The 12,656-nt window shown below is 41.7% G+C and overlaps 1 protein-coding gene across 1 annotated transcript in view; it reads left to right on the forward strand.

Annotated features, from left to right (window-relative positions):
- The window catches only part of SUPT16H (SPT16 homolog, facilitates chromatin remodeling subunit), a 50,948-nt gene that overhangs the window by 27,313 nt on the left and 10,979 nt on the right, over positions 1-12,656 (forward strand). The window contains exons 8-21 of the mRNA XM_012813534.2: positions 2,599-2,723; positions 3,594-3,667; positions 3,797-3,909; positions 5,742-5,807; positions 5,915-6,010; positions 6,352-6,467; positions 6,556-6,709; positions 8,135-8,262; positions 9,296-9,431; positions 9,537-9,663; positions 9,836-9,954; positions 11,577-11,702; positions 12,022-12,134; positions 12,446-12,521. Coding sequence (XP_012668988.1) covers positions 2,599-2,723; positions 3,594-3,667; positions 3,797-3,909; positions 5,742-5,807; positions 5,915-6,010; positions 6,352-6,467; positions 6,556-6,709; positions 8,135-8,262; positions 9,296-9,431; positions 9,537-9,663; positions 9,836-9,954; positions 11,577-11,702; positions 12,022-12,134; positions 12,446-12,521 — 1,569 coding nt within the window. The remainder of the gene's footprint in view (positions 1-2,598; positions 2,724-3,593; positions 3,668-3,796; positions 3,910-5,741; positions 5,808-5,914; positions 6,011-6,351; positions 6,468-6,555; positions 6,710-8,134; positions 8,263-9,295; positions 9,432-9,536; positions 9,664-9,835; positions 9,955-11,576; positions 11,703-12,021; positions 12,135-12,445; positions 12,522-12,656) is intronic.

Consider the following 12,656-nt stretch of genomic DNA (forward strand, 5'->3'; position numbering starts at 1 on the left):
TCCCAAGTAGCTGGGACCACAGGCACCTGCCACAACACCTGGCTATTTTTTGGTTGCAGCCATTATTGTTGTTTGGCGGGCCTGGGCTGGATTCGAACCCGCCACCTTGGGTGTATGTGGCTGGCGCCTTAGCCACTTGAGCCACAGACGCTGAGCCTCTTAACTCAGTCTTAAGAAATCCTATTGGTGGCTTGGTGCCTGTAGCTCAGCGGCTAGGCCACCCGCCACGTTTGCTGGAGCTAGTAGTTTCAAATCCAGCCTGGGCCTGCCAAACAACAATGGCAACTGCAACGAAAAATTAGCTGGGCATTCTGGCAGGCACCTGTAGTTCCAGCTGTTTGGGAGGCTGAGACAAGAGAATCTCTTAAGCCCAAGAATTTGAGGTTGCTGTGAGCTGTGATGCTATGGTACTCTTATCCAGGGCGACATAGTGAGATTCTGTCTCAAAAAAAAAAAAAAGAAAGAAAGAAATCCTACTGGAAGTCAGCCATAGATAGTTTACTGAAGATAAATATCCCTCTGAGGCCATCCTGTTCAGACTACTCTGACTTGACATATCTGTTCATAGCCAAGATTCTGATAAATGAAGGCCAGAATCCTTCTATAAGTAATCTACCCATTTAGCAATGAAAGGAGTAGGCCTACCATAAAGGCCTATTTTTCAAAATGTTCAGTAACTTTAATGTGGTTGAGTGTGGTGGCTCATGGCTGTATGTAATCCCAGCACTTTGAGAGGCTGAGGCAGGAGGATCACTTGAGGCTAGGGGTTCAAGACCCCCAACTTTACAAAAATTTTTTTAAGAAATTAGCCAGATATGATGGCATATGCCTATAGTCCCAGCTACTAGGGAAGCTGAAGCAGGAGATTCCCTGAGTTTGAGGCTGCAGGAAGCTATGATTGTACCACTGCACTCTGGCCTGGCAACAAAGCAAGACCCTGTCTTTATAAAAAACAAGTAAATGACTATAACGTGATACAATTTATTAATTCTTAAAGTACTTCACTTAGACCAATTGGGGTCCCACAGTCCCTCTGGATCAACGATTCTTGAACAATGTCATTAAGAATGGGTACTGGGGCTCGGCGCCTGTGGCTCAAGCGGCTAAGGCGCCAGCCACATACACCTAAGATGGCAGGTTCGAATCCCCAGCCCGGGCCGCCAAACGACATGATGGCTGCAACCAAAAAATGGCCGAGCGTTGTGGCGGGCACCTGTAGTCCCAGCTACTTGGGAGGCTGAGGCAGGAGACTCGCTTGAGCCCAGGAGTTGGAGGTTGCTGTGAGCGTGATGCCATGGCACTCTACCCAGGGGGATAGCTTGAGGCTCCGTCTCAAAAAAAAAAAAAAATGGGTACTGGCTCGGGGCCTGTAGCCCAGCGGCTAGGATGCCAGCCACATACACTGGAGTTGGAGTTCACATCCAGTCTGGGCCTGCCAAACAACCAAAAAATAGCCGGACATTGTGATGGGCGCCTATAGTCTATCTATAGGCTGAGGCAAGAGAAACGCTTGAGCCCAAGAATTTGAAGTTACTGTGAGCTGTGATGCCACGGCATTCTACTGAGGGTGAAAAAGTGAGATTCTGTCTCAAAAAAAAAAAAAAAGAAAAAAGGAATAGATACACTATTACATGAAAGAAAAACACAAGTATAGTCTTACCAAGCAGGGGAGAGGAGAGGGAGAAGAGGGAGGGTTGTTGGCAAGATCTCACCTAATGTGTACAATGTGAGGGTGTCAACACATCCCCTGGGTGAAGGGCTTGACTACAACTTGAACTTTATGTCGGAAATGAAGGAAAAAAAAAAGAAATGAAAACTTTAACCTAAACAATTACACCCTCATATCAATCTGAGATTTAAAAAATATATATAGAGAGAGAGAGAGACTACTTTTAAAAATGAAAATACCGGCTCGGTGCCTGTAGCTCAAGCAGCTAAGGCACCAGCCACATATACCAGAGCTGGTGGGATTCGAATCTGGCCCAGGCCTGCCAAACAATGACAACTACATCCAAGAAATAGCCGGGTGTTGTGGCAGGAGCCTGTAGTTCCAGCTACTTGGGAGGCTGAGGCAGGAGAATCACTTAAGCCCAGGAGCGAGAGGTTGCTGTTGAGCTGTGATGCAATGGCACTCTACCCAGGGCGATAGCTTGAGGCTCTGCCTGGCTCCCCCCAAAAAGGAAAGAAAATATCAAGCTGGGTGCAGTGGGTCACACCTGTCAATCTTAACACTCGGGGAGGCCAAGGCAGGTGGATCACTTGAGTTCAGGAGTTTGAGACCAGCCTGACCAAGAATGAGACCCTGTCTCTAATACCCATGACACAAAATAGAAAAATTTGCCAGGTATCATGAAGTAGTCCCAACTACTTGAGAGGCTGGAGCATTGCTTTAGCCCAGGAGTTTGAGATTTCCTTTAGCTAAGCTGAAGTCACAGCACTCTAGTCTGGCAATAGAGACTGTCTTAAAAAAAAAAAATGCAAATATCTAGTGCTTGATACTCTGTATTCCTTATTTTACACTTGAGAAACAGTGCTTTAGGAGAGTTAATAGATGAACAAAAATTTGATTAAATAATATTTTTGTTTTTATCTTGAAAGATACTTTCATATCTTCTTTCTGTCTTGTTATTAGGTGTGAAAATATGTGACGTGTACAACGCTGTTATGGATGTGGTTAAAAAGCAGAAACCAGAGCTGTTAAACAAAATTACCAAAAACCTGGGGTAAGCAGTGCATTGTCAGTCAGTTTTCATGACTCATTGTCAGTCTTATATTCTTAGACCAATTGATTGATTCAGCCAACATTATGAATTGTCACACTTAACTGTGTGCCAAACACATGGTATTTATCTGACACAGTGAGACAGATTTAAGTTCTTCTCCCAAATGTATAGGATGGAGATTCTTCTAGACCAATGTAGGGTTTCATAGCCAGGTGTGGTGACTCAAGCCTGAATCCTAGCACTTTGGGAAGATGAGGCAGGAGGACTGCTTGAGGCCAGCAGTTTGAGGTTGTAGTGAGCTATGATAATACCACTACACTCTAGCTGGGATAAAAAGAGTGAGACTCTGTCTCAAAAAAAACCAAATAGTGTTCCAGAATTAAATCACAAATATTAGGAAATACTGCATAATGTATTTCCTCTTTCTGCTCACAATTGCATAATAAATACTCTGAGATGTCCTAATGTTTTAAGTGTTTCCTGTTTTTTTTTTAAATCCAGTGTTTCTCAAAAGTATTTGCCATTGAACACCCAGAAATACCTAATAACTTGTCACAGAACAAAAGACATTTGAGGAATAAAACTCTAGGCATCTTTTTAAATGAATGATTTTCTTTGTGGACTTCTCTGGACAAAAGGACATTGACCCACATTGTCTAATATATCTATAACATTCCACTAAAAATTACCTCTCTTAATCCAGTTATTTATACAAAGTTGAGAGGCCAAAGACCGTATCTTTAACTGACTAAGTCAGCAGGGGTCAATCACTTCATCCTGTTGGCCTGTCTTATCTTTAAAATTGAAATATTTTATACTTTGTCATGTTAGAGAGCTTAGCCTGTTGCTCATATTTCTGTTTCTTTTCAGATTTGGGATGGGAATTGAATTCCGTGAAGGCTCTCTAGTGATCAATAGTAAAAATCAATACAAACTGAAGAAAGGTAAGTTTTATGTGCATATAGTAGGATAATTTTTTTGAGTAATTACTCTTACCTTTATCTCATTTTTTTTATAAATTTTACATACCTCCCTCCTTTTACAGCCATAGACTGATTCCCATATTGTTTTAGGGATGGTTTTTAGCATCAATTTGGGGTTCTCAGACCTGATAAACAAGGAAGGAAAAAAAACAGAAGAGAAAACCTATGCTTTGTTCATTGGTGACACAGTGCTTGTGGACGAGGTGTGTATTATCTCTTAAACATTTGACTGTTTGTGAACTGAATTTTGAGGCACATTTTCAACCTTATAATTTTGTCTTGTCTTGGTTAAATGCTGGCTAAGGGGAGAGATCCATGTAACAGCCTAACTAATACAGCTAGGAATAGACATTGTATGTAGTCCAGATACAGGAAATGATTTAAACCAAGCTGTTTATCATATGATTCCAATAATGGGACTTTTTCTTTTTATGATAGCTTTATGGAACTATAATTCATATGCCATATAATTCACTTAAAACGTGGGATTTAGGCTCGGCGCCTGTGGCTCAGGTGGCTAAGGCGCCGGCCACATACACCTGGGGTGGCGAGTTCGAGTGCAGCCCAGGCCTGCCAAACAACAATGATGGCTGCAACCAAAAAATAGCCAGGCATTGTGGCAAGTACCTATGGTCCCAGCTACTTGGGAGGCAGAGGCAGGAGACTCGCTTGAGCCCATGAGTTGGAGGTTGCTGTGAGCTTTGATCCCACAGCACTCTACCCAGGGGGACAGCTTGAGGCTCTGTCTCAAAAAAAAAAAGTGGGATTTAGTAATTTTTAATATATTTGCATTTATGCAACCATCAGGAACATAGTGTATTTTGTCATGTATAACATGCACTTTTTGCCCAAACTTGTAAGGGAAAAATAAGGATGAGCATTATATGTTGTACTAGTTCCATATTTACATAAGTGTTTTTAATTCTTTTATTTATGATTATGCATTGAAAGTATAACTCTAGGCTCGGCTCCTATAGCTCAACTGGCTAAGGCGCCAGCCATGTACACCTAAGGTGGCGGGTTCGAATCCCCAGCCTGGACCCACCAAACAACAATGACGGCTACAACCAAAAAATAGCTGGGCGTTGTGGTGGGCGCCTGTGGTCCCAGCTACTTGGGAGGCGAAGGCAAGAGACTCGCTTGAGCCCAGGAGTTGGAGGTTGCTGTGAGCTGTAATGCCATGGCACTCTACCCAGGGGGACAGCTTGAGGCTCTGTCTCAAAAAAAAAAGAAAGAAAGTATAACTCTAGAAAGCAGTTACAATATCTGTGTGTAAAATAATATTCTGGAATAAATAATTTGGTTTTATTGAACTTGTGATGGCCAAACTTGTAACAAAAGCATTTTATCTGGCCAGGTGCAATGGCTCATGCCTTTAATCCTAGTACTCTGGGAGAACGAGGTGGGTGGATTGCTTGAGCTTAGTAGTTCAAGGCCAACTTGACCAAAAGCAAGACCCCATCTCTACTAAAAATAGAAAAACTGAGTCAAGAGAATCACTTAAGCCACAGTTGGAAGTTGCTGTGAGATATGATGCCACAGCACTGTACCAAGGGCAATAGCTTTGAGACTCTGTTTTTTAAAAAAAAGCATTTTATCCCATGAAGAGCAATCTGTTTCTCTTTGTACACTTTAGGCAGGAACTAACATTCTAGCTGATATTTTTTTGAAAATTATTGGAATATCCTTGAAAAATCTTGAAACAGTTTTAGAATAACCTTTGAAGGCAATACTCTTCTTATCCCCATATACAGATAAAGAACCTGAAGACACAGAGAAGTTTAAATAACTTGCCAAATGTCACAGAAATAGAAAATGTGCCAGGCTTCAAATCAAGCCTGTGTTCTTAACCATTACCCTAATATATATCTCCCAAATTACAGCTTCTGATAAGATATTGGAAAGATAAAAACTATATTCGTTGTCGAAGATTTTAGTGTACAGAAGTTTCAAAGGATTGCCCAACTTTTTGCTACTAAGTTAGAAATTAAAAGTGCTTTTCAATTAGATGTTTGAATTCTCCTTTTTATTTTAGGATGGCCCAGCCACTGTTCTTACTTCTGTGAAGAAAAAAGTGAAGAATGTGGGGATTTTTCTAAAGGTAGGAAGAAGATAAAGAAGTGATGTAGGAAATTCAGTGCAGGGAAGAAATTTAATATTGGCTAAAAAGAATTAAAATAATTTTTTTATTATGACTCTTTCCCACAGAATGAAGATGATGAAGAAGAGGAGGAGGAAAAAGATGAAGCAGAGGACCTTTTGGGAAGAGGTTCTCGGGCAGCGTTACTTACAGAAAGAACACGAGTGAGTTGACTGTTTTAAATTACATTGATCTCATAGCTATCATATGGTTCACATTCTTTTTTTGGAAACAGTCTTACTTTATCGCCCTTGGTAGAGTGCCGTGACGTCACAGCTCACAGCAACCTCCAACTCCTGGGCTTAGGCAATTCTCTTGCCTCAGCCTCCCAAGTAGCTGAGACTACAGGCATCCACCACAACGCCCAGCTATTTTTTTGTTGCACTTTGTCCAGAGCCGGGTTCGAACCCGTCACTCTCGATATATGGAGCCAGTGCCCTACTCACTTTGCCACAGGTACCGCCCAGTTCGCATGTTCTGACAACTTGTGTGTTCCATTCTCCAGAACGAGATGACTGCAGAAGAAAAGCGAAGAGCACATCAGAAAGAACTAGCTGCTCAACTCAATGAGGAAGCAAAGAGGCGACTGACAGAACAGAAGGGAGAACAGCAGATTCAGAAGTAAGTTTATATTGCACAGTAAGATTTGTCTTCGGATTATGTTTGACTACAGAAATTTCTAAAATGTTCATTTTTAATCCCACTCCAGAGCTCGCAAATCTAATGTATCCTATAAAAACCCATCTCTGATGCCTAAGGAACCACATATTCGAGAAATGAAGATCTATATTGATAAGAAATATGAGACAGTAATAATGCCTGTGTTTGGCATTGCAACGCCTTTTCATATTGCCACAATTAAGGTACTAACATGCATTATATCAGGTTTCATTTATATAATTTCTTAAAATATAAATTGTGGGGGTGGCGCCTGTGGCTCAAAGGGGTAGGGCACTGGCCCCATATGCCAGAGGTGGCGGGTTCAAGCCCAGTCCCGGCCAAAACTGCAAAATAAATAAATAAAATAAAATAAAAAGAAGATTAGTTTAAAACATATATACATATATATATAAAAATTGTGCTTACATAAATTGTCTGACTGCCTCATCTCTCCCACTCTGGTCCTTCAGCACACTTTACTGACTTCCCCTCTCTCCCTTATCCTCTGCTACCATTCCCCTTCCATTTTCAATTTGTAGAAGACTAGCCCAGAAATACAATTTGCCTTCCTTCCCTTGAAGATTTTAAGCAGCAGTTGTATACCTAGGAAAAGATACTATTAGAATTTAGTGATTCTGGCTGGGTATGGTGGCTCATGCCTATAATGCTAGCATTCTGGAAGACCAAGGAGCTCAGGAGTTGGAAACTAGCCTGAGCAAGAATGAGACCCCCATCTCTAACAGTAGCTGAGCAGTGTGGCAGGTGCCGTAGTCCCAGCTACTCGGAGGCTGAGACAAGCAGATCGCTTGAGCCCAAGAGTTTAAGGTTGCTGTGAGCTGTGACATCATGGCACTCAACCCTGGGTGATAAAATGAGACTCTTTCTCAAAAAAAATAAATAAAAACAAATAAAAAAAACTGGTTGGGCACAGTGTTGCACGCCTGTAGTCCAGCTACTTGGGAGGCTAAGGCAGAAAGATTGCTCAAACCCAGGAGTTTGAGGTTGCTATGAGCTTGGCTGACTGGACAACAGAATGAGACTCTGCAACAAAAGAAAACAAAATCAAGAATTCTTTTGGGAAATGTATTTGGTTTTTTTTGTTTTGTTTTGTTTGGTTGTTTTTATTTTGTTTTGTTTTTTGGGTTTGTTTGTTTGTTTTTAAGACAGAGTCTCACTTTGTTGCCCTTTGTAGAGTGTCATGGCATCATAGTTCACAGCAGCCTCCAACTCTTGGGCTCAAGCAATCCTCGTGTCTCAGCCTCCTCAGTAGCTAGGCCTACAGGCACCCTCCACAACACCTGGCTATTTTTTTGAGACAAGGTCTCACTCTTGCTCAGGCTGGTCTCGAACCCATGAACTCAGGTATTCCACCTACTCAGCCTCCCAAGTGCTAGGATTACAGGTGTGAGCCACCTCTCCCAGATGCATCTGATTTTTTTTTTTTAAAGTGCTCTCTCTCTCTCTGTATTTATACATATGTATATTAGATTTAGATTAAGATTTACAGGTTAAACTCTTAAGAGCAGTCAACTGGTGATTCCTACCTAAATTTTAATATCTTTATAACTACCAATATTTTTTGGTGGGGTGGTTATTTGTTTGTTTATGCTTTTCCTTTCTCTCAACAGAATATAAGTATGTCTGTAGAAGGAGATTATACTTACTTGCGCATCAACTTCTATTGCCCAGGCAGTGCTCTGGGCAGGAATGAGGGCAACATCTTTCCTAACCCTGAAGCAACTTTTGTCAAAGAAATGTGAGTCCCCAGCAAAATAAATATTCCTAAATCCCTCCTGTCGGGCATGATACTTAGAAACATTTCCATTCCATATGCCATGCTTTCCCCTACCTCATGAATAGCAAAGCCTTCTTCAATGGCTCTTTATTAAGACACTTTATTGACTTTGTATTATTTTGAGGATCGACCCTAATTTAGAAACTTCCTGAAATGTTTTACTCTTAACTAATCAAAGAACAGAATCCTCAAATTAAAAACAAATTAAAAAAACTAGCTGAGCACAGTGTTGCACACCTGCAGTCCCAGCCACTTGGGAGGCTGAGGCAGAAAGATTGCTCAAACCCAGGAGTTTGAGATTGCTATGAGCTTGGCTGACTGGACAACAGAAACAAAAGAAAACAAAATCAAGAATTCTTTTGGGCTTGGCGCCTGTGGCTCAAGCGGCTAAGGCGCCAGCCACATACACCCAAGGTGGCGGGTTCGAATCCAGCCTGGCCCGCCAAACAACAATAATGCCTGCAACCAAAAAATAGCTGGGCATTGTGGCAGGCACCTGTGGTCCCAGCTACTTGGGAAGGTGAGGCAGGAGACTCGCTTGAGCCCAGGAGTTGGAGGTTGCTGTGAGCAGTGAAGCCATAGCACTCTACCCAGGGGCTCAGCTTGGGGCTCTGTCTCAAAAAAAGAATTCTTTTGGGAAATGCATTTGGGGTTTTTTTGGGGGGGGGGTTGAAAAAGACCAAAAAACCCCCAAGAAATGTATGTCATATTCTTTTCCTTCATGATATGGAATGGGATAATTTAGGGATATTATTCCAGATTTGGAAAATTAAAATGTGATTTCCCTCACCCCAATGGATTACCCATTTATAACATTCTCCATTTAAGAGAAAAGAAAGGGAGATTTTCTATTTTGGCTTTCTAGGCATTCACTCACCATTCAGAGGCATGTTTTTCTCTTAAGAGATACTAAGCCAGTTATAAAATATCTTAATAGGTATAGGTTACCTGGCCTAATAAGGAGACTTTTTAAAGTGCTCTCCCTTTTCTATAGTACATACCGAGCTTCAAATATGAAGGCCCCTGGAGAACAGACAGTACCAGCCTTGAACCTTCAGAATGCTTTTCGAATTATAAAAGAAGTACAAAAACGTTATAAGACTCGGGAAGCAGAAGAGAAAGAAAAGGAGGTGAGTCTGAACACAGATAAAGCATCTTTGCACAGAGGGATGAATTTGTTTGGGGAGGACATGTGAGAATACATGAGGATTCATGTTAATTTTCTCTTTGCTTAGGGCATTGTGAAACAGGACTCACTGGTAATCAATCTAAACCGGAGCAATCCCAAACTGAAAGATCTGTACATTCGCCCAAACATTGCCCAAAAGAGGATGCAGGGCTCACTGGAGGCCCATGTCAATGGTATGGATGATCACTCATGTACCTGGGCTTTGTCTTCAGGGGTACGTTTGTTATAAGAGTGCTAGATCAGAGGAGGAATCTGCTTATATTGCTGTATGGCTAGAGGGAAAGGAAAGCTCTATGCAATTTCTGGTGTTTTCTCTAACCCCATTCAAATCATTCTTTTCCCCAGGTTTCCGCTTCACATCTGTTCGAGGAGACAAAGTGGATATTCTGTACAACAACATTAAGCATGCTTTGTTCCAGCCCTGTGATGGAGAAATGATTATTGTCTTGCACTTTCACCTCAAGGTATACCTTTCTACTTAACTAGCAGAGCTCTTGAGCAAGATACATAATTTCTCTCAGCTTATTTCTTTTTTTTTTTTTTTTTGCTGCAGTTTTTCTTTGGCCAGGGCTGGGTTTGAACCTGCCACCTCTGGTATATGGGGCTGGTGCCCTACTCCTTTGAGCCACAGGCACCACCCTCTCAGCTTATTTCTTATAAAATAGTGATTAAAAAACATCACATATATGATCATTATGGTGATTAAATAAATAATGTCCATAAAGTCCACAGTGCCTGCCATCTGGAAGGTGCTAATAAGCATGTTTGTTCCTGTGATCAGTATAGTATGACCAGCAAACATAGTAGATCTTCTACGAATTCCTGTTTCTAAAATAGAATTTTTTTTTTTTTTTTTTTGGCAACAGAGTCTCACTCAGTTGCTATGGGGTTGAGTGCTGTCACTTCATAGCTCACAGCAACCTGAAACTCTTTGCACTTAAGTGATTCTCTTGTCTCAGCCTCCCAGGTAGCTGGGACTACAGTCGCCTAACACAACACCCAGCCATTTTTTAGAGACAGGGTCTCAGTCTTGCTCAGGCTGGTCTCTAACTCCTAAGCTCAAGCAATTCACCCATCTTGGCCTCCCAGAGTGCTAGGATTATAGGTGTGAGTCTCTGTGCCTGACAGAAAATTTTATCTTATGTAGGTTGCTACAAAAGTTTGTGTTTCTTAATTTTTGTGTGTGTAAAAACTTTTGTAACGACCGACCTACATGTAACTTGGATCTGGTTTTTAAAAAGTAGAACTAAATAGGCTCGGCGCCTATAGCTCAACCGGCTAAGGCGCCAGCCACGTACACCTAAGGTGGCGGGTTCGAATCCCCTGCCCGGACCCACCAAAACAACAATGACGGCTGCAACCAAAAAATAGCCAGGCGTTGTGGCGGGCGCCTGTGGTCCCAGCTACTTGGGAGGCGGAGGCAGGAGACTCGCTTGAGCCCAGGAGTTGGAGGTTGCTGTGAGCTGTAATGCCAAGGCACTCTGCCTAGGGGGACAGCTTGAGGCTCTGTCTCAAAAAAAAAAAAAAAAAAAAGTAGAACTAAATAAAATAGAAAACTTTTGCCTTAGACAAAATTTATTACCAACATAGTCTCCAAAGTCCCTATAAAGTAGGTTTTAAATGTACATATTCCCAAACATAATTTATGATGACACCAGGGGGTGGTTTAATTACTTACGTATGTAGCTGTGGAAGCTCAAATTTGAATCACTGCCATTTCTGACATACTCAATTTTATATTTTCATGTTTTCTGATATCTTTGTCTATTGGGTAGCCTAAGTCTTTTTTTTTTTTTTTTTTTTTAAAGTAGAGACAGAGTCTCAATTTATCACCCTCAGCAGAGTGCCATGGTGTCACACAGCTCACAGCAACCTCCAACTTCTGGGCTTAGGCAATTCTCTTGCCTCAGCCTCCCAAGTAGCTAGGACTATAGGTGCCGGCCCCAATGCCTGGCTGTTTTTTTGTTGCCATTTGCCAGGGCCGGGTTTGAACCTGCCACTCTTGGTATATGGGGCCAGCGCCCTACCCACTGAGCCACAGGCACCACCCCTGACTTCTATCTTGTTCTCTGCTTTATGCCACCAGAATGCCATCATGTTTGGGAAGAAGCGGCACACGGATGTGCAGTTTTACACAGAAGTAGGAGAGATAACCACAGATCTGGGGAAACATCAGCATATGCATGATCGAGATGACCTCTATGCCGAGCAGGTCTGTACAGGTCTATTGTATTTGCTGGGAAGTGAGGTAGGATGAGGTCCAAATCTGAGCTCAGGAATTCATAAACAACTCCTGAACGTGTTTGTGGAGAACAACTCAAGTATTTGATGAGATGATGTAATGCAATGGCTTATGTATCAATTAGGTTGCAGATACAGCTTGATAGTTAATAGTGTGGTGGCTGTAAATAAGGTGTCTGTACATAATGGTACTGTAATTATGAGAATTAAAGACTACAGAAGCACTTTAGACTCTGAGGGGAGATACAATTAATAACATGATGCTATTGTTACTATTTTGTCTTCTACAGATGGAACGAGAAATGAGGCACAAACTAAAAACAGCCTTTAAAAATTTCATTGAGAAAGTAGAGGCTCTAACCAAGGAAGAACTGGAATTCGAAGTGCCTTTTAGGGACTTGGGGTAATATATCTCATCATCTTTTTGGCCTGAAGTTTCCCTGGTCTGCCTTTCAGAAAAATGGATTATTCTTCCTTTAATAATGATTAAACATAGCATATCCTTTTTTCTTATGACTAATAATCTTTGCATTATCCATTCCCACTTGAAAACTTTTTAAGGATTTGGGTGAGGGGCTAAGTTGGAGATGAATCTCTAGTAAGTATGCTAGAGCCATATTTGTGATAGAGAAAGGGAAGAAGATTGTTGTGGCAGCTGCGATTTCTCACATCAGGAGGTCAGTCTTTATGTGTTTCTTATCTATTCTTTTCCAGATTTAATGGAGCTCCCCACAGGAGTACCTGCCTCCTGCAGCCCACTAGTAGTGCACTTGTCAATGCTACAGAATGGGTTAGTATTTCTTACCTCCTTTTAGTAAAATTCTTAGAAGCAAGAAAGGAGGGAAAAAAAAAATTATGACTCGTCGCCTGTGGCTCAAGTGGCTAAGGCGCCAGCCACATACACCTAAGGTGGCGGGTTTGAATC

Source organism: Otolemur garnettii, unplaced genomic scaffold (genome assembly GCF_000181295.1).
Source record: "Otolemur garnettii isolate 467f Iridium unplaced genomic scaffold, OtoGar3 scaffold00276, whole genome shotgun sequence".
Taxonomy (NCBI): domain Eukaryota; kingdom Metazoa; phylum Chordata; class Mammalia; order Primates; family Galagidae; genus Otolemur; species Otolemur garnettii.